This window comes from Myodes glareolus, chromosome 10, assembly GCF_982192425.1.
Source record: "Myodes glareolus chromosome 10, mMyoGla1.1, whole genome shotgun sequence".
Lineage (NCBI taxonomy): Eukaryota > Metazoa > Chordata > Mammalia > Rodentia > Cricetidae > Myodes > Myodes glareolus.
In genome coordinates this window covers 35,862,621-35,883,441 of record NC_142035.1, presented here as the reverse complement: position 1 = coordinate 35,883,441, position 20,821 = coordinate 35,862,621, and the positions used below count along the sequence as shown (strand labels likewise).

General features: G+C 41.7%; 1 protein-coding gene across 3 annotated transcripts in view; it reads right to left on the bottom strand.

Annotated features, from left to right (window-relative positions):
• Kif16b (kinesin family member 16B) overlaps positions 1–20,821 on the bottom strand; it is a 270,207-nt gene that overhangs the window by 50,073 nt on the left and 199,313 nt on the right. For 2 of the 3 annotated variants that reach the window (XM_048455468.3, XM_048455469.3), the window contains 2 exons: positions 20,589–20,711; positions 3,819–3,908 (listed from right to left, as the gene is read on the bottom strand). In XM_048455468.3, coding sequence (XP_048311425.3) covers positions 3,819–3,908; positions 20,589–20,711 — 213 coding nt within the window. The remainder of the gene's footprint in view (positions 1–3,818; positions 3,909–20,588; positions 20,712–20,821) is intronic. The other variant, XM_048455472.3, reaches the window with a different exon arrangement.

Genomic DNA, 20,821 nt, shown 5'->3' with positions numbered 1-20,821 from the left:
GTTTTTAGGCCAGAGTACTTGGATGTAGAAGATGGAGATTAAGGTTACAGACAGAGATGAGACAGTATGAAGTCTAGTGACAGAAATAATACTTAACAAGAACCCAGCAAATAGTACTAATCTTGAAATGCAACAGACACTTAAGGAGTGACATGAGGCTGAGACACACAAAAGAGATCCAAATTTACTGGAAGGTACAGACCACACAACAACTCAATCTTGAAGCTCCACCTTGAAATGTTAAATGGAAACTACTGCTTTACTCTGATGGGGTAAGATCAATATAGAATTAGAATAAGGTACTATAAAGATTTGAGATGTAACATGATTCTTTTAAATTCCAGATTTTAATAGTATTCGTTTATTAAAAGGAGATGAAGGCAAGTATAGTGTGGTGCATGGTCAACCAGGGCTACATAATGAGACCATTTCTCTCTCTCTCTCTCTCTCTCTCTCTCTCACACACACACACACACACACACACACACACACACACACACAGTCACCAACAAAAGAATAAATAGGAAATTAAATCAAAGTACTTGACTTCCTACCCTGGTTTTAGCCCCATAACAGGAAGCAAGTGCTTCTGGTTACCCAGGAACAGCGCGGGGCGCACAGTGCAGTCAGACAGAAAGTGGCAGGAGGTACAAAGCTCTGCACCAGGCTCACCGTCGCTGAGCACCGACAGTGACTAGCTGTGGCAGCTGAAAGACACAGCACACCAAAGCTTCCCTTCCTGCACGCCAGGCCTGCCAGTCTCAGAGCACCACTCCCGTTAACTGTTCACTGTGAAATGCATTTATACAAGCATCTCAGGGCCCTCCTTCATAACTAATGTATTTTGTCCTCAGGATAAAGTGATTATAAGTCACGAAACTGGACACAACGTGGAAAAGCAACTTTTGCTCTTGGGTACCATCTCAATCCTGAGGCTGTGTTTAGGAAGGGGCCCCTATGAAGACACGTCAGGAATATAATGGTCTACATGCTGAACTGTGGCTAGCAATTAAAACAGAAGTAAAGGGGTTTTCACTATTGCTGATCTAAATGCCAAATTTTACTTTAGAAGTTCATATTGCTTCCTATACAAACTGAAGTCTTACCTTTCATCTTTCTTGACATTTCCACTGGGTGTTTAAGAACATCTTCAAACTTAATCTATAAAATATAATTCTGGATTTGAGCTCTCTGCCATCCTAGAATCCATTCTCCATTTGAGTGTTAAAATAACATTTAAACAGCGACACTGGGTCACTCTGTTGCCTTGTTTTACTGATCCACAATTAAGAATACAGCTCAGTACCCTAAGTGATCACGATGTCAATTTCTGCCCTCATCCTGACCATATGTGCCATTGTCACACACCTTTTGCTCTTGGATCATAACAAACTTGGTCCCACCCCAGTACCTCTGTATCTGCTGTTTTCCTTGACTTAAGATGTATTCAGCTCTAGATATCAATGCTTGCCTTCTTCACAATATTCATACCTCAGCTTCTATCTGTTTGAGTCTTGACTGGCCTGCCTGGTTAAAAACTAGCCAGCTTCCTGGCTAGTATGCCACAGTACCGGTATCCTGTTTGATTAACTCTGTGGTACTTCACTTTATCAGAAAGTGTCTAAGGGATCTGCTTATTGTTCATCCTTTCTAATTCATGAGAAGCCAAAATGTCACTATCTTATTCTTAGCTAGTCACAATAGAGTTTCTTAATACAGATCTGTGAATGAAAAGGCTAACAAGTAAAGCCAGTTCGGTTTTCTTCATTTGAAGATAATATGTCAAGTTGTTTACATAAACATCCTCCACCACAGAAAGACTTTTACACACCACAGTCCCTGTCCAAATCTCCTTCCTGATACCAAGCAACCCCTGTCCTAAGAGTCTCTATCATGCCAAGCCAGGTAAGTGTTCTTTTATCCTATCTTTACAGATGGCTTTTGTCACTAAAATAAAAGCACACCAACAGAGATGTACACTGCTCCCTCTTAAAACTCTTCTGAATCTCTCTTCACTCGCTTGAACTTGGATTCCATCTGGTAAAAGATCCCAACCTGAGATGGCTTTTCATCAACATACTAAGTACCTTCTGTCCCCACTGCCCTTCACTGATATTCTTCCTAAGAGGTAGAAGACTAAACTAGAATGACACCTACCACACAGCCTTCCTCGAGACAATCAGTTCACAGTCTGCTCTCTCTGTAAGAATCTAAGATATGTAAGAGCAAAGACTTTTGCTCCTGTCCACTATGTACTATAGGAAGCTAGAGGACTGAATATACAGAATGAGTTCAACTAATTAAAGAAGTGGAATAAAATAATCATGGAGTAAATGGCATGTGTACATGTATACATGCATGTAGATTACATCTTTTGTTTCAAATACAGCACTTATTCTATTTGCTACTCTGGTGCTTTAGTGACATTCATAATATATGCAAAAATCTACTCATTATTAAAGATCTGATGTAGTAACTCATAACTAGGAAGCTAAGGAGCTGCAAGTTCACTTTAAAATCAAGCTGCTCTGTGTATTTAGTATGTGTACAACAATGTTCCTGCTAATTGTTAATAATAATTTGGGGTAAGAAGGTAAACTCCAGAAGCAAACTCCATGACTTGAATAGATATGGTTACTTCTAGAACAAAACCTTTTGAGAATACTGAACTATATAATGCACACTAGAAGCTTCTCCTTAATTCAAAGATGGCTTGATTTTAACTGGGTTACCTTGAGTCTTCAAATCAAGCAATAATTATATTTAAAAAATGTTACCTTCTATTTTATATGGTTAAGAGATGGTAAAAGCTGTGGAACTGTTAAAGGCATTGGCTTATTCATGTGATTCAAACTGGACTAAATTTCAGACTACAGAATGTTTCCAGCAGGCACTTGGATTCTATAGACAGTGGTGGGAAAGTACTTGGTGAGCGTGCACAGAGTGAACAGTGATTGTTGACTGGTTTGCAGCCAGTCCAACCTAAATTCCCACAGAGCTGAACCTCACACAGCATCTGCTGCTGAGTACAGTCACTGTGAGCACCTGGGAATGCAGTTCAGCCTAGCAACATTTTTTTTAACTTAAGCTTATTTTAAGATCCAGTCTTTTTCCAAAAGAGATCATTAATGTATCAATACACTCGAGTATCCAATCTAAGCAATACTTTCTTGTTTCTAGATAATTTCATGTTACTATTTATCCTTTTCTTTATTGTGTGATGACAAACTAAAATCTCAGGACTTGATTTCTCATTAAGTAGAGGACTAAGCAGGAATGGAGTCTTTAAGAGAAAAAGAAGTGAATCCAGCTAATAAATGTGTCACTATTTCATTTTAGTAGTTTGCTTTGCTTTGTCTGTTGTTTTTGGAAACAAGGTTTCTCTGTGTAACAGTTCTGGGTATCCTGGAACTTGCTTTGTAGACAAGGATGCCCTCAAACTCAGAGATCCACCTGCTTCTGCCTCCCGAGCGCTGGGATTAAGGCATGCTCCATCATACCTGGCTCATTTTAGTAGATCTTATTGTTTAAAAGATATAAATTAAATTAAAATGTCTCAAACTAATCATATGTTTATAAAGAATGGACTTCAGTTCTCTAATATTTTCAAAATTTGTATTCAGAAAAATCTTTCAATTTTGTACAACAGAATAGGACAGAATGAAGACAGTAACTTTGACAGAGGAGTAACTGAAATCAAAGTTGGTGATAGGATCTAGTGTTGGGAGAGAGAGAAAGGGAGGATGAGTTAATGCAATCAGCTCACTTACTTTATAAAATGAGTGCTCTTAATTGGAAATAATCATTTCATAACTCACCTCTGCATACTTTAGCTTCAATGTTTTATGCATTTCTCGAAAACGACTGTAACGCCTGAATACAGTCCATGTTTCATCTAGGACAGAAATCTATTAGCAAGGAAGGAAAAACAAGTCAGCATTAATTACAAGAAAAAAGTAACTAAACTTTTAAAAACATAATTTAAAATTAAATTAAAAGTGATTAGCATGTAAAATATCTCTACTATTGAAAACATTAATCTAGCTGCATAAATACAGCTTATAAATAGTAACCATGTCCTAATAAACACATATCTTATGCTCCCCAGTCTTATAGGTCTTATTATAAGTGACACCTATGTGAAGCTAGGGGCAGAAGACCACTTCTTAACAGTGTTCCTTAATGTGTGGATGAGATGACTCATTAAAAAAAAGGAAACTGCCCCCAAGTCTGAAGACCCGAGTTCCACCACCAGGACTCACACAATGGAAGAAGACAGTTGACTCCTGAAAGTTGTCTTTTGGCCTCTATATGCAAACCATGGAACATATGTTCCAATACACACACACACACACACACACACACACACACACACACACACACAAAGTCTAAAATAAATTCTAAATAAAAAAGATATTACCAGAAAGAAAAGTGTTCATTAACTTTCCATCAGGCTGGTAGAACCTAGAGGGATACCCTTTCAGGTAACAGCAAAATGTTCCATATAAAATGTCTAGTGTGGGTCCCCAGAGATCACTACACTAGATAGTAGAGAAAGATGAGGAGAATCAAAAATAAAATGGGAGGAGAAATGTGGAGCAAATCATGGGTGTTGGAGGAAGGCCACTTGTTCATTTTCTGGCCACTCAGACTCCCAAAATAACCACATAGAAACTGTATTAATTAAATTAATGCTCAGTCTATTAGCTCTAACTTCTTATTGGCTAGCTTTACATCTTAATTTAACCCATTTCCATTACATTATATTTTACCATGAGACTTGTGGTCTACCAGCCAGGTTCTAGCATGTCTGTCTCCAGCAGTGGCTCTATGACTTCTCCCTGACTCCACCCCCTTTCTCCCAGCATTCATCTTAGTTTTTCCCATCTAAGTTCTACCTTGCTATAGGCCAAGCCAGTTTCTTTATTCACTAACCAATAAAAGCATCACAAGGACAGAAGGACTTCCTGTACCACATGGGGGCATTAGAAGAGACACCACAAAAGAACACCCAGGTGTTTTGAACACCCAGCACAGCCTGATTCTGTTTTGGCAAATGAGCCATTCTGGAGGTGAATGTGGGGGGCTTTGCACAATGATGCATATCTTTTGTTATTATGCTTCTTTATTTTTCATTAACATTTTAATAATGGCAGATTTCTTCTCATGAATTTCTCTGAAATCAGGTACTTCCATAAGAAACAGGTACTATGGAAGTGACAATGCAGGTGCCCTGCATCTGCACCCCGACATTGAAGCCAACATGCTAGGCACACAAGCTGGAGAGCACTGATGCTGGCAGCGGGGCTGGTCTGCTTTTCTGAAGATGAAGAGTGGGCAAGGCTGACACAGCAGTAGAGACCAGGCTAACTCATGGCCTTAGGTAGACAAGAACCAGGCATGCGAGAGAACTAAAGCAGGGTGGAAGCCTTTCAGCTTCCCACGTGGCTGGTGGTGCTAATGCCAGGACCGCCAGAGCATTACTGGAACCACGCCCATGCTGTGGAAGTAGGAAGATAGAAGACGTCTCGGAGGTGAGGTGAGGTGTTGTTTTGTTGGGATGAGAAAGACACTCAAGTTTTGCCCATAACTCGACCAGTTCCTCCCTCATGGGAAACAGTTTCACTGGACCTCGTGGACACTTGGTGGAGCTCCTGTAAGATCTCTTAAGACTTCAGAATACATGAGGAACATCTGTCACCTCTGTTCTGCCTGCAAGTGACTCCTCCTGCAGAATCACAGTCCTACCAGTCCATGCAAGTAGAAAGCCACCAGAAGGCACTGCTAATACTCTTGGTGGGCTCTGCTCCTCTGCAGTATGGGTCCTGACCTCATCTTTCCACACCTTAGGCAGAATACACACCAACCAGTTCAAACCAACTCTCTTGAGCACCAAGGTTTCCTGAGAAGCATGTCAAGTCAGTCTCATTATCCCCACAGTCATCTCAACAGATCATCCCTCTGCCGTCTTAAACTCCCACTTGACCTCCCTTCCTTCCCAGCTGAACATCCACACTGCCCCTTCCATTTAAGTAAACTTTTGGTTTTTTTTTTAAAAAAAACTTACTTATACCAATCTACTTCTTCTTGCTTCCTCCTGAATCCACACTAAAATAGCATCCCATCAAGGTCATCATTATCTCCATACCGTCAAACCCATGGGTTAATTTTTTGTTTTGTTTTGTTTTTTGAGACAGGGTTTCTCCGTAGCTTTGGAGCCTGTCCTGGAACTAGCTCTTGTAGACCAAGCTGGCCTCGAACTCAGAGATCCTCCCGCCTCTGCTTCCTGAGTACTGGGATAAAAGGCATGTGCCATCACTACCCAGTTCCCATGGGTTAATTCTTGGTCATGCTCTCACTTCACCTCTGGGACGTATCCTAGAAGAGAGGACTCACTCTTGCTCACATCTTCACCTGACTACTCTTTCCTCACTACACTTGTCTTTGCTGGGATTTCTCATCTCCCTGACCTCTAAACACCAAATGCCTGAGGGCTTCATCCTTGGACATGTTTTATTTTCTACCTGCACTCTCTCCTTTAGTGATCTCATTGCTCGAATTTACATTTACACTAGGACTCCCTGAACGTACATCTCCCTCTGCTGAACCTGGAGTCACAGAGTCTACTGTTTACATCAATGTCCAGAATGCACCTCAAACTGAACAAGGTACATTTACTGAAATGAATCATACTCAGACTTCATCCTCTCCCCCATTTCAGTTGATGTCATTCTTCTCATTCACTCCCAAACCATGGTGTCATCTTGAATGTTCTTTTCTTTATACTTTATATGCAATCAGTCAGCAGATCTTTTATTTTAATTATTCAGAATATGAATCTGGCCTTTTCTCACCAATTCCACTATCTCTAACTATTCTCAACAGATTTTAGTGTTGGTCCCTTGATTGTTCTTGTATCCCTTCTCATTGTGCCGTTCTCTCTTTTGCCAAAAGGGTCTTGCTAAACACTGACAGTTGAGGCCATTTCTTTACTCAAATGGAACACAGCCCAAGACATCCCACTCCAGTGAGGTACAAGCTCATGTTCTCTACCTTCCCTACAAGGGTCTTTATGCTTTGTCTTATCCTTGGCTCACCTAAAGCCTCTCCAGACTCCAGGCTTACCCAGAACATGACAGATGTGTACTCTGCAGGTTTGGCCTCAGAGGCTCTGTGTTTTGTTCTTTGAATTAGTAATATCTGAGTATGAAGCAAACAGGGAATACAGTTATCCTGATTTTGGATTTCCTTCCCCACTAGAATGTGAGTTCCAGGAAGGCTGGCTTTTCTTTTCTTTTCTTTTTTTTTTTATTTTTATTCCTTTGGTCACAGTCCTTTAGAAGAGAATGTGACACATGGGAGGCATCCCCAAGAACAGCTAGAAGACCAAGCCCTAAGTTGAACTTTTCTTTCATACCCTCTTGCTCTTAGAGACTTTAAAGTAGGGAGATTAAAATTTCTGCAGGGAGAAAAGGACTTTAAAAAAAATCAAAGAAAATTAGGGTGAGGAAAACTGGGCTCTGAGCCTAGGGCACTTTGACCTACACTTTCTTCCTCTGTGGCTTTTACAGCTTGCTAATGCTTAGCCACTGCTCAAAGTCTCTGGAGAGAAAGAGCACAACTGTGGGTACCACTCTTCTTTCCCACAGCATCCCTGGAACAGTGCCTTCCTAAGGAGTCCACTTCTCTAACTGCATACTGTAAACACTGAGACAGCCATGGCGCACTGGGCAAAGGCAGGACAGTGAGATGGAAGAGGAAACTGCTAAGTCCCTTCCAAAGGCTGCATCTCAAAGCATTCAGTTATACCCTCTTGGGTTATCTTGGTATTAGTCCTGAGTGCTTGTAACAATGGGGGTAGTGTGCTTTTATGTGTGTATATGGAAAATAAAGGGGTAGACTAGTGTGGTGAGTATCATGCTTAGCTACATTTTCATATTCATACCAGGCTTCCTGAGGTCATAATGGTACCGGTATCTGTGCTTGTTACCCAGTGACACCAGGATCCCTCTCACAGCAGAAATGCTAATAGAACTCAGATGCTGCAGTGTTAGAGAGCTTGCCCAACATCACAGCCCCATTGTTGTAGTTGCTCACACTGAACAAAATGCCTAGGGAAGATCATTATTGGCACATTCTGAGCAATAACTCATTTTTTGCCCAATATCTAAGGATTTTAATAACCTGGTATACATGTGTCAATAATTTTGCCATACTTAAGTTTGTTATCTCGAGCAGTATGAATTAACTAGAAGCACAAGCCTTACTTGGAAACTTATTAGAAATGTATATTCACAACTTCCACCCACACCTCTGCTTAGAACACAGCCACTGAATTCAACATCACTGCCCACGGGATTCTGATATAAGTATAGTCATGTCCCACCTCCCGTCCAGCACCTAAGCCCTCAGGCAGGATCCAGAGACTCTTCTAGATAACTCTGTAACCTATCTAACAGCAGCTCCCAGTGCTGAGCAATCTCACCCCACAGAGAACTTATGAACACAAAATACAGCATACTTATAAGGATCTTCTGAATGGCCTCATGAGCCACACACGCCTTTCTCTAACAGGAGGATTCTTCTGAGTCCCATGCTGAGGTTTCCACTAAAATTACTCCCTCCGCGGCATCCGCTCACTCCTTCTCCTTGGAGGAAATCACTTGATCTCCCCCCAAGTTAACATTTAGTTCACATCATGTTCAAAGCACATGTCACAGATACTTATTACACAATTATGTCAAACTAAATAATTTGTGCAATTAATTACATAACTATTCTACAAAATTCTAATTCTTCTGAGGAAGTAAGACATCTGCCTTTGGAAGTATTTGGGGTAAGATGGAGACTCTCACTGCAAGAAACATACAATGGGCACCTACAAATTTTCATGAAATTATTTTACTTTACAAACCAGGTGAAACCCAGGCCTTGCAGATCTGTCAGAAGGCAGAAGAGGGGCTTCTGTAGCTTTGCCTGTGGTGGCCCTGCTCTGGTGACTGGAGGTGTGGATCTCTAAGAGATGTCTCTGGAGAAACCACAACAGCAGGCCTTTTGATTTTGAACTGCACTGAGAACACGGCACATCCTCTGTAGATTTCAAACACAAGTTGATAGGGCAGCATGCTGAGATTTTCAAATTCTTTACCCTGAGAGTTTTATCTGCAGGGAGACTACAGACAAGGTCAGGAAAGGGTCAAGTTTCCCATCTCATATATTTAAGACCTGCTTTGTCTAGCAGTATGTAAACAAGGTGGAAACAATGATGGTGTGGAATGACACCCATTAGCAATTGTCTCAGAAAGGAGGAAGGCCCTGTGTGACACTGTGTGACATCTCTGCATGAACATGGTCAAAGCTTTTCTCTCTGATGAAAGATACCATGCTGAGGGCTGGAGGCTTTCTCGTGTGAAGTTTGGAAACAGACACAGAGAAATGAAAAATACAAACTGAAGTCCCAGTTTGCTCTAAATTAAAACTGAGCATAGGACAGGATTTTGATCATGAGGGGAGGACAGCAGATCAGCAAAACAAATAAGTCTGATGTAAGCAGTCAGTCAATTATTTCCTTTAGCACTGAGAAGGCAAAGCATCATTGTGGCACACTTATGACGAGCAAATCGATTACTTCTCTCTCATTGAATGATTCTATTGATACAAATTCATCTTTCCCGGGCTGTAAAGTGATCAAGTGCATCTTAAACATGTCCACGAGATGGACTGCATTTACTTATAAACAATTCTCAGCTGAGGGCTTCCCACAAGTTTATCTTCTATACATATTTTGCTGGGCTAGGGATTGTTGATTTTAAGATATGTCGTCAGTGACATTTGCTGGTATACAACCGCCTGCGTGAGGAGCAACAACAGCTTGTTACTCAAAAGACTCTAACTCGCCCCAATTAAATACGTTACTTGAAGGGATCTTTAACATACATATTAAGAATAACTCTCAAACACTCTTGTAGAGACCTTAAATTAAGAATAACTCTCAAGCACTCGTGTGGAAACCTTAAATACATTCCCAATGTGTGGATGTGTACAATAGGAAACACTAATTCATGGGGCTTCATTAACATGTCACACCACAGAACATGAGGCCAATAAGCACTGTCTAAGCTTCTGGTCAAGATGGCCCATGCAGTATAGAAAGAAGTCATTGATTCTTATTTATATTTATTTTCTATATCATTCCTTTTATATTGCTACTTCTGATGGTGTGATACAATACATAATAAGTATAGTTAATGAATGATATACTTTATGAAAAATAAAAATAGTCATACGGGCTATAACTGTTTAGTAATTTTTCTTCTAAGATATTTGTGATTATAAATATTTATATGTGTTGGGAATGTAGTTCAGTGGTAGATCACATTCATAGCATGTGCAAATCCCTGGGTTCCATTTCCAGAACAGAAAAAAAATTTAGGTGCTATTAACTATTTTAAACTGAAGCCAGAAAATGATAAATTCTTGAAGGTCTCATTATTCCCAAGATGACAGGATCTAATCCACTAATTAGACTCTATGTCTTATGTAAAACATGAATAAATTCTGAAAGTATGGATCTGTGGAGAAATACGCATCAGTGCATTAGCTTTAATTAAAATCTCTTCAGACAACTGCTGCAAAAAGAACTAGCCAAGAGTGTTAACTGAAGCCAACATCCCATCAAACACAGCAGTATCCTGCATTGGACACAGTCACTATCCCATTCCTCTTCATTCATATCTAACGACAGCATCACCAAATCTGTCAGCAAGGACCAAAAGACCAATGTGTACTGATTTTCAGTGGGGACAAATGGCCCAAAGATGCTGAATCTGCTGGCTATCTCTACTGCAGCATCCTGTTGATCTCTTCTTTACAGAACCACTCACCTTGGAGGCCAGGGCTGGATTTGGGCCAGTTTTCCTGACCCCAGAGACCAGCACCTCAACATTCCAGGATCCCTCAGCCTAATAGTGAAACTCATCAGAACGATTCCCCACATCAGGAAGCCCAGGGTGCTTCTCTTCTCAGCTCACAGCTAGATTGACCTACAGGTTATATCAGCTTGGCACCATCACTCCACTTTTCCAATGCCATTTTCCGTAATGAGCATTTCAAATATTCTGGCTTTTCAGTCCCCACAATCACTTTTTAATGACCATCTAGAATGACTGGATGCACTCAAGAACAATTCCCACAGCATCCTTACAGTGTCTTTCAAAGCAATACTAGTCCTGATACTCAGTCCTGAGCTGTTTTCTGCCGTCTGTACTTGGCATTCTCATGTTTGAGTGCCTCTCTAAGGTGAACCTCAAACTCTACTATATTCTATTACCAATATGCCACTTGTGCGCCTCTGAGACCAGTGTTCCCACTGCCTGGAACATCTTTCCTCTCCCTCCAGTCATCAAATGCCCTCACTCCTCTCAGAGGAATAACACTGCAAGTCCACTGGATATCTTCCTGAGCACATTCCATGAGCTTCTTATTTCAGTCATCTATTTCTATGCATGTTTCGTCCCCACACCCAGTTGCTGTGGTGGAAATCCTTTTCATCTTTTCTGCACATTTGTTTCTTAATGTATATAGGAGGGTATGTGTGTTTGTGTATATTACAAAATCACATAGATATGCTACAACGTAAGTGGGTAATGGAATGGGCACAATTGTTTATTCACTCAATGCACTGAGGTTCTTTCCAATAAATCACATTTTGACTACATTTCCTAGTTCCTTCCCTCTTTGAAGGCAGTAGAATGACCTGCATCTTTGTCCTTTGCTGACTTATCCACAAATCAACTTTGCAGAGTTTTTGGTAAGTAGGCATTGGGAGAGATAAGAAAGAGGCCAAAGAATTTTAAAGCAAAGCAAAAAACAATATCATTTATCACATTTCTTTTGGAGAGAACGCTGCACTGATTTAAAAAGGACACATAACACTTGGATATTGGGATAAGATCAGGTGGGTATGAGGACCCTAAATGACACAGGAAGAATCCAAAGGTAATAATCTCTAAATGGTCTTTAAAAGGTGGAGTTGGTTAATTTCAGAATCCTTGCCCCTAAGTAGCAAAGTCAAACCAGTGGGCAAGGGTTTCATTCCTTGGCTCTGTGAAGGACAGCAGTTACTGCTGGAAGGGAGACTAGGAAGCAGTAGAAGCCTGTGCTGTATTAAAATCATACTACCTGGTGGAGTCTGTACATTCTTTTCGTGCACGCAGTGTAACACGTCTCTGGCTTCCCCATGCATACTCAGGGTTATTCTTATTTTGCTGTCTAGTGAGCCTAAAGGAGAGGTGGTATCTACAGCCCAGGAGATACACACAGGGAGAGAGATAGTGTCAGCAGGCATCCAGGAGCTCCCAACTTCAGCCTTAACTAGTTGTCTAATGTCAGCAGAATTCTTGCAGGCCTCAAGGTTTTCAGCTGTTAACATGAACTCATGAGAAACCCAGGGATGAAGGAGAATAACAGGAGGTCAAAAGCACAATGCTTGGTCCTCAGACACAGCTGCTCCTCACTCAGTCCTGAACGAGATGTCTTCATCCAGCCCCTCCCCTCAAGGCTTAGGGGATATGGATGAAGCACACAGTTTCTAAGAGCCAGAGCAGATGGATGACTACGGGGAAGCAGCACTTTCTAGATATAACAAGACCGAAGTACGTACAAACTCAGAGATTTTGGCAGCAAGCACAAGATCTGCAGAGACTCACGCTAGGTGGGGTTGCAGCCCAGAGTGGAGGAAGTGGACATGGGGCCCCATCTAACAAAGAAGCTGTTGTAATTGACGGCTGCTGGTAAAGGGAAGAGCTGTTTTCCACTGAGCATCACTGGGCACATCAACTACACCACAGGGCAGGCCCACGACCGAGGATAATTTTTCCCATGAATTTTCTGTTTCATTTCACTTTGTTTCTGTATCTTTTCTCTTATTAGTCTTTTGCGTGTTTTGATTTTTAAAAGTTTTGAAAGATAGGAAGAACATAAAGTTGGATGGGAAAGGAAGAGGGGGAGTGATTCGGGATTCCCCTCTATATGCTGTGAATAGCATTGGTTAATGAACAAACTGGCTTGGCCTGAGAGGGTAGATAGGCAGAGAAAGCTAAACTGAACACTGGGAGAAAGGAGGCAGAGTCAGGAGAGAAGCCATGAAGCCACCAGAGACAGAAGCCTAAAACTTTGCTGGTAGGCCATGGCCTTGTGGTGATGCACAGATTAATGGAGATGGGTTAAATTAAGATGTAAGAGTTAGCAAATAAGAGCTAATGGGCCAAGCGGTGATATAAGTAATATAATTTCTGTGTGATTATCTCGGGTCTCCATACAACAGGGGAGGGTTTAGGAAGAGTTGGGGAGGTAGTCAGGATCAAAAGGGATTACATGAAGCATTTTCTTAATTAAACTTTTTTTTTTTTAAAAAAAAATCTGCTCCTTAAGAAATCCTTCTCTGATGCTCTACTGACAGGTGAGTTTCCATGAGCAGCAGCTGCAAACCATCTGACTCTGTAACAACCATTCTAGGAGGAGAGGGAAAATTCCAACAGCTGGGCAGAAACGGACATGAACACATTCTTAAAACAAGCACTTGGGTGAGACTGAAATGCAAGGCAGGTCCCTGAGGCTGCGGCCACTTCTCTCCTATTCCTGGGACTCAGTCTCATTTCTTTCTCATCTTCCTTGAATATTTATTTTGTGGGAACAAACACAGGGGTCCCTGTGGAGACAACATCAAAGAGAAGTTGCTTTGGAACGAAACCTGGAAAAGGGAAAACTTTTTTGTTTGTTTTTTTGCTTGCTTGTGTTCTCTCTCTCTCTCTCTCTCTCTCTCTCTCTCTCTCTCTCTCTCTCTCTCTCTCTCTCTCAGACAAAATAGTCACTTGGTGAATGTGATTTCCTTCGCTGTACAATAGCACCCACGCTGGGTCCTGGGTCTAGATGGCCAGGGCATGCGCAGTATTCCATTGGTCTCGGTTCTGCTAATCCTCACACACGGAGGCAATCTATCACATAACTAATAAGCACAGGCCCAGATGCCAACACACCACTCTTTCTGAACATTTATACTCTATCAAGTTGGGAGCAAGTACTTCTAAAAGATGTATGTGTGTGTGGTTTCTCTAATAGACTGGAATGGCTCTCATTTTTGTTCTGCCAAGAAGAAAGAGAGAGGTTTCTCTGACTGTAAATGTAATTACTGCAACTTCTAAACTGCACATTTCCTGGGCATTTCTTCAGGATTCCTGTCAGGTCTGCCCACAACCAAACCCTCCAGCTTTGTCAGAGCTTTAACAGGAACTCCACTTTATAAAGTATGCAAGACTTAGAATTCAAGACAAAAAGTTCAAATGTATGTGAATGTGTGTGTGTGCACACACATAACAGGAAATTCTGTAATGAGGCAAGGATTGGAAGTGGCTATTCTGGCTAAGACAATACTAAAATATGTTCTCAACTTTTAAAAAGTCCAGGAATTATTGACATTTAAAAAGTGCATTGAAACAAGAAAGGGAACAAGTAGTTTCATACATTCAGATACCACGAGGCATGTGGGGCCTGGGCCTGTTTACCAGCTGTATAGCCTTAGGCAAGTCACTCGTGATTTCTTACTTTATGTAATGTAACAAATACCCTCATTTTGGAACTTTCTAGAAATGTCTGGCAAAATGCTTGGAGGCACAGAAGGTTCTGGGATAGATGTTAGCTTTCTTTTTTTCATGAGGAGCTGCAAAGTCAATGGGATACAGAGAAGCAAGTTGCGGGAGTCCTGGGGTGGGGAGGTAAATGACAGCCGGGAACAAGAAGTCAGCCTTATAAATTGAGAACATTTGGCCATGTGGATGGATGATGCTCACAAGAAAGGTTAAGCACATTGTTGGAACAAGCTGGAAGCTCCAGGGATATGTGAGGATCGCATACATCAGAAAGGGCTGGGTTCACGTGACTCAAGAGCACTGCTGTCACTGATGGTCTAATTAGCTGTCCTGGGCGACTTCCTAAATATCATGCTTTCTCCCTGCCGCTGCTTCCTGTTGCTGCTTCTCATCTCCTTCCAAGCCATCAATTAGAAGACAGGACAAAAGGAGGCAGAATTCTAGGGCAACAGAAGGAGATTGCTTCCCGAGTTAAAAAAAAAAAATCAGCTAACTGGAAAGATTTGGACGTTTTGTGTTTGAGGTACTTGCTACTGTGGTGTGCAAGCAGAAGAGAGAGCTTGTCAAAAGGGCTAACCTGCATCTATGTGAGAATGGGCATGGCCTGTGTGCTGCTCAACAGAGAACAGTGAGAGGCTGACCAACTCAGTAAGCTCCCCAGAGGACAGACGAGAACAAGGGCTTCTATTAGCAGAGGGCTGGAGACGGCCTACATCCTGGGATCATGCGGGAAGGGTGGGCAGTCCGTCTAGACGCGTGTTTCTATGTGAATGAGTGCCTAAAGAAAATGAAGCTAACCTAGGTGCTGCAGACTGTCCAGTGACAGGGCCTTGTGTGCCATGCATCAGAAGGCAGAAGGGCTGAAGAGAGACTGCATCCTCAGGCTTTAACATAAGAGGCTCCATCCTTGCGCTCTCCCTGAATGGTTCTGGGCGGCTGCAATGTGACCCCTGTGTGTGAATGGAACTTGTGGGTACTATTCACAAAGGGCACGCAAGATTGTAACTTGAAAAATACAACAGCAGAAAGGGTGTGTAAATCACGCCCATAGGTCTGAGCATCACAGTGTGTTACTTGCTGATTATCCCTACTGGATGACTATTACCAGTCAGGCACTACATGGGGTGCCTAAGATTGTCTAAGGCCAGCAATGTCTACTCAGCTGAAACTCCCAGAAGACCTGAAATAAATGGGACAATGGCATTTGGGGGGAAAACTGACTAAGTTGTGGCATGGAAGCAGAGTGGACACTGGGTTATGGACAAAGACTGGGGAGAAAAGACTGCACAAGGCCATTCCAGAAATAAGTGAGACAGTAACTTACAGGATTAACAGAGATTCAAGAAACAGAAAGACCAAACATACTCGCATTGGCTCATTTCTTTATGCTGCTGTGTTGAAACGTACATTAAAATACAGGGAATTTAAAATGTCATTATTTCTACGACAAATGAGTATGACACCCTCTGTTAGCCTTAACTACAGACTTCCCGGGCTGGGGCTTTGTATCATGTTGAAATGTAATTTTAAAATTAAATTTCACCCACTCTGATCCCAGCTAACTGAAAATAGAAAGCATGATTCAAGGTAACTGACTCTTTGTATCAATCACTGCAAAGCTTTGAAAGAGTTGGGGGTGACAGCTGTAGTTTAGGGCATGGCATTACTGAAGGAACTGTGATTGGGGCAAGCAGGAACCTTAAAGATACATATTCTTGACTAGCAGGTGACACTCTACTCAGAGAGGAGCCAGGCTGGTCCACCTTGAACCTCCTGTTTCTCTATGACACCTGTCAGTCAGAGTCTTCTTTATGTACTGAGGGTCCAGCTACAGGAATATGTGCTGCTAGGACTCCTTGAAAGGGGAGCTCCAGTGAAGCAGAACTGATATTCCGATTCAAAGTTCCTAGGCTGGTGCCCTCCAAAGATTTGTAATGAGTGTGGGACACATCATGGAGAGGTCAACTTTATATGTTCTCAAGAAAGAACAGGAAAGCAAGCAGCAATAAGAGAAAAGAATACCCAAATTGAGTATGTCCACACAGTGAGCTGCTATTCATCAAAAGAGTCGGTAACTACCTAACACCTCTTGGGATGAAGCTCCAAAAGTAGGCCCTGCTAAAGCAGTGAGACCCAGAAAGTAATGGGCTCATGGAACCCCTCCCACAGTGTGTACATTCTGCTTCATATACAAGAAGCCTCCACAAAGTAGTGTGAAGAAATTAAATGAGACCAAAAACCAGACATATCTACTTACCGATTCTCAGCTTTCCCAGTAAACAAGCTTGGCTTCATCCTCCCAAATAAAGCATGTACAAAATAGGGTTTTTTTTTTTGCATTAAATCAAATCTAGTTTAATGAAAAGAAAGTTCTTTGGGACACATAGGTGTTGTTATGAGGAGTATTTGGGCATCCCCTAACCTTTACTGTACCCAGCACACTCTTCATTAGCTCACTTTCCAGTGCACCTGGAGGGAGCTGCTGGATTTTAAAGTCTATCAAATCCTACCTGATGAAGGGAGGGCTGAACTGGCTGGAGGAGGAAGGATAGAGGAGGGTAAGAGGAGGATGCCAGGGGCCAAAGCTGGCATGGCTCAACCATTCACACACGTAAATTCATGTTGCCTTCAACAACTTCACAGGCAGTGTTTGTTTCTTACTTGATGGAAGCAGCACAAGAAGTATTTTCATAACCGCTCTCTTCTCAGGGTTCAAGTCAGGACTTGTAGTTATTTGCATATCTTTAAAAATGATGGTTGAAGTGTGACATGGCCAGTGACCAGCAGCAAGACATGCTTTAAACAGGGTCCCACCGCAGAGGATCAGCCCCTGAGGGCTGGCCGTGCACACACAGCCCTAGAGGGCCTTGGATACCATTGGGGAATAGAGGTGGAAATGAAAACAAACTTTGAAAAAGAAGCAGCAAGGATTGCTCTAAAGTATAAACAACAATAATTTATAGATACACATTAACACCAAATTTTTCTTATAAAATCTAAAACTAAAGAGAATTGTCCTTTATCAAAAATCAAATCAATAGCCCTTGTTTTCTTAAAGCTACTTGGCTCACCAAGTTTAAGAGTAGCACAGCATCATCAGGTGTGCGACTAGACCGGATAATACGGCATGCGCACGACATATTGATAACTAATAGAAAAAGTTGAAGACTTTGAAAAAGTTCTAAATAGTAGCTTGCTTCAACATCAGATTTTCAAAGTAAAGTTTTATAAAGAGAAACTTAAAATCATTTTTAAAAACTCTGAATGTTATTTACATTATTTTTCTCTCATGGGCACCCACAGAATTAATAATATGTTCCCAATAAAGAAAGTCTACAAAGATTTTAGCAACACATATAAGACAGCTGAGGCTCTGTTCCAACAGTGGCAACTGGTAGATTTATTTTCTGAGTTTTCTTTATGCATCAGGATACTTCAGGGAACACCCAACCAGAAAGAAACAAAGCAATCAAACCCCCAAGCTTCATAAAGGCATATTTGCACATGAACAATCACCGAGGGGCTCTAAAGACAGCAGCCCATCCATTTCCTAGGCCTGTCTGTTTTTATTTAACTTCAGTAACAAATACACACAGTACTTAGGAAGCATCAGACACCCTCTGAGGTAAGTTAAAGTGCAAAGTTATCTGCTCCTCACAACAACCCAGTCGGTTGGGTTTTACTGTCCACATTATACAGATGATGGGGTCTGAGGTGACAAAGTTTCTGCCTGAGACACTGACACACCAGAGCTACTCCAGGAGCTGTCTGTGCCTTGGCCTGCAGTTTGTCTCTTCTTGCTTTGTTTAGAGAGAGGCAGAAGAGTCGTAAGACGTTTCTTTCTAGTACCAGATCTGAATGCCTTTTTGACAGTGTCCTCATCAGAGTGCAGGCCTGACTTGGTCCTGCTCAGGCATCAGAAGGTCTTCCCAACAGAGAAAGTACCGAAGGAGGCAGAGCCACTGCTGACTTGCAGCACTGGCTGCCATGGAGTTAGATTTCATCCACTGAAGGAAGTCTGATCCTGAGAAGCTTCTGTCATCCTCTGTTTTGCTTTCTCTAACTTTCTCTGGCCGTTGCATCTTCACTGTCTGGGCTAGATCTGCATACTAACTGGGCTACTATCTATTTAAAAATTTGACCTAAATTGACAGTTGAGTTTTATGCATGGGGTCAGTAAACATTTAACCTTTATTAATATGTCCATCAGTAAAGTAAAACAGACATGGACCAACTAAAAGCAGTGCATGTTTTCACTTCTGCAACTTCTTGACTTTGGTGAATTATAATTCTGAGCAGGAGAAAACCATTTCAGAATCCAAAATATGGAAACATTATAAGTCACTAGAAGTTATTTTTGTATATGTGTATGCCATTACACATGTTAAAAAGAGAACTCACAAACATATACAATATGGAATGGTGAGAAAAATGAAGAGGATCTGAGCAAAAATTGGGCATTATTGGCTCAGGGGTAATAAGAAATGATATAGAAAAAGACATACTTAAGCACTTTAGCACAACACCACAAAGCCAATTAGGAAAGCTAAAAACCACCACCATGCTGGCCCCGTGCTTTTTCAACTTAAACTTCAAATATGTAAATCATGGCCCATTTATATGTTTTAGTAAAGAAAGACTCAGCACATAGAAAGAAGCATTGAAAACCTTGACTAATAAGAAATTATTTACATTGTTTTTCTGGGAAGACTGTAAACTGTGTGCCTGACAGGATGGACCTCCCAGAGCATAGGGGCTCCCTCGGGACACCTCAGGGACAAGGCAGGTTTTAAGGTCAGCCCTATTCCCTCTTCCCCACCTGCTTCTCCCTCAGGAGCTCCCTGGCTAGGGGATGTTCTCTGGACAGACAAGCTTCTCTGATTCATGACCTTTGGATACCACTTAGTGCTACTTTTCTTCATTTTGTCAAGCAGGAAACTGAGCCTCTGAGAAGATCAAAAACTGTCTAGGTTATCAAGCAAACCACAACAGAATCAAAGTCTATAAAACTCAGTGTTCAGATTGCCAGGCCAGTGTTTATCCGAAGCAAACTACTTTCAAGGCCATCCTTACGAATCCACACACCAGTACTACAGAGGACTTCACTACATTAACATCCTTCTTTGTCCATCCTTGAATGAAAAAAATGTGATTAATTATTAATTCCCTGAGGAGGAGGAGATGGCAGCTAGCAACATTTAACTAAGTGTTATGAGTCAATGGAAATAAATTAAAAAATCAGATGAAGTCATTATTTTGGAAAGCTCATCTCTTTCTTAAAAAGTCATATAAATTAAATGCCTAAAACTGGTTAAGAAAGCTTTTAATTAATAGAACACATGCACACACACACACACACACACACACACACACACAGAGAGAGAGAGAGAGAGAGAGAGAGAGAGAGAGAGAGGAATAGTGATAATAGCATTAGTTGTGAAGTTATGATAATTTATTATTTATTACATCCTAGCCACCTGGCACAGGACTTTCATGAGATAATATTCCTATGACACAGATATTACTGCTTTTGTAGATGAGATAATTCGAGACAAAGCCCATGCCGCGGGTGTGGTGTCAGCTGTTCTGTCTTGTCCTAGTATGTGTGTGCACGCATGTAGGTGGTGCGTCTGTGTGTGTATGATGAGTGAATGTTGATTCTCTGTAGCTAAATTCAGGAAAATGCTGGAACCCTGGTATGGCTGGGCTGACATCCTCTGCCCTACCAGCAGGGCTGTGTCCCTCTGCCTCCTGATATGATCCTATCTTTACAGGCCGCTCCCCACTAACCTGTGCTGCAGTCTAGTGCTTCACAGACTGGATTAAAGAAGTATATGACCAATGTCTTACAAAATAACATTCCTGAGTAACTTTACACACAGAGGAAGCATTGCACAGCTTCCAACCTCTGCTCTTCTAGATGTGTGAAGAAGGAACACTTACCTTGACTTCAAACTCGAAGTGTTCATCCTTCCCTTGACCACACAGGACATAGCGGGGAATACTAATCTTAATGGGGTCCTTCAGGTCGTCTGGATTTGCTCCCAGAGAACGAGAATACATCCGCTATCAGGCACATCAGACAAGGAGAACAAAGAGAATGTAGCATCACTGTGCTGCGGTCAATACCCTGCTTGCACAGGAGAGACAAAACGCGACTCGAGCAGAGAAAGGAG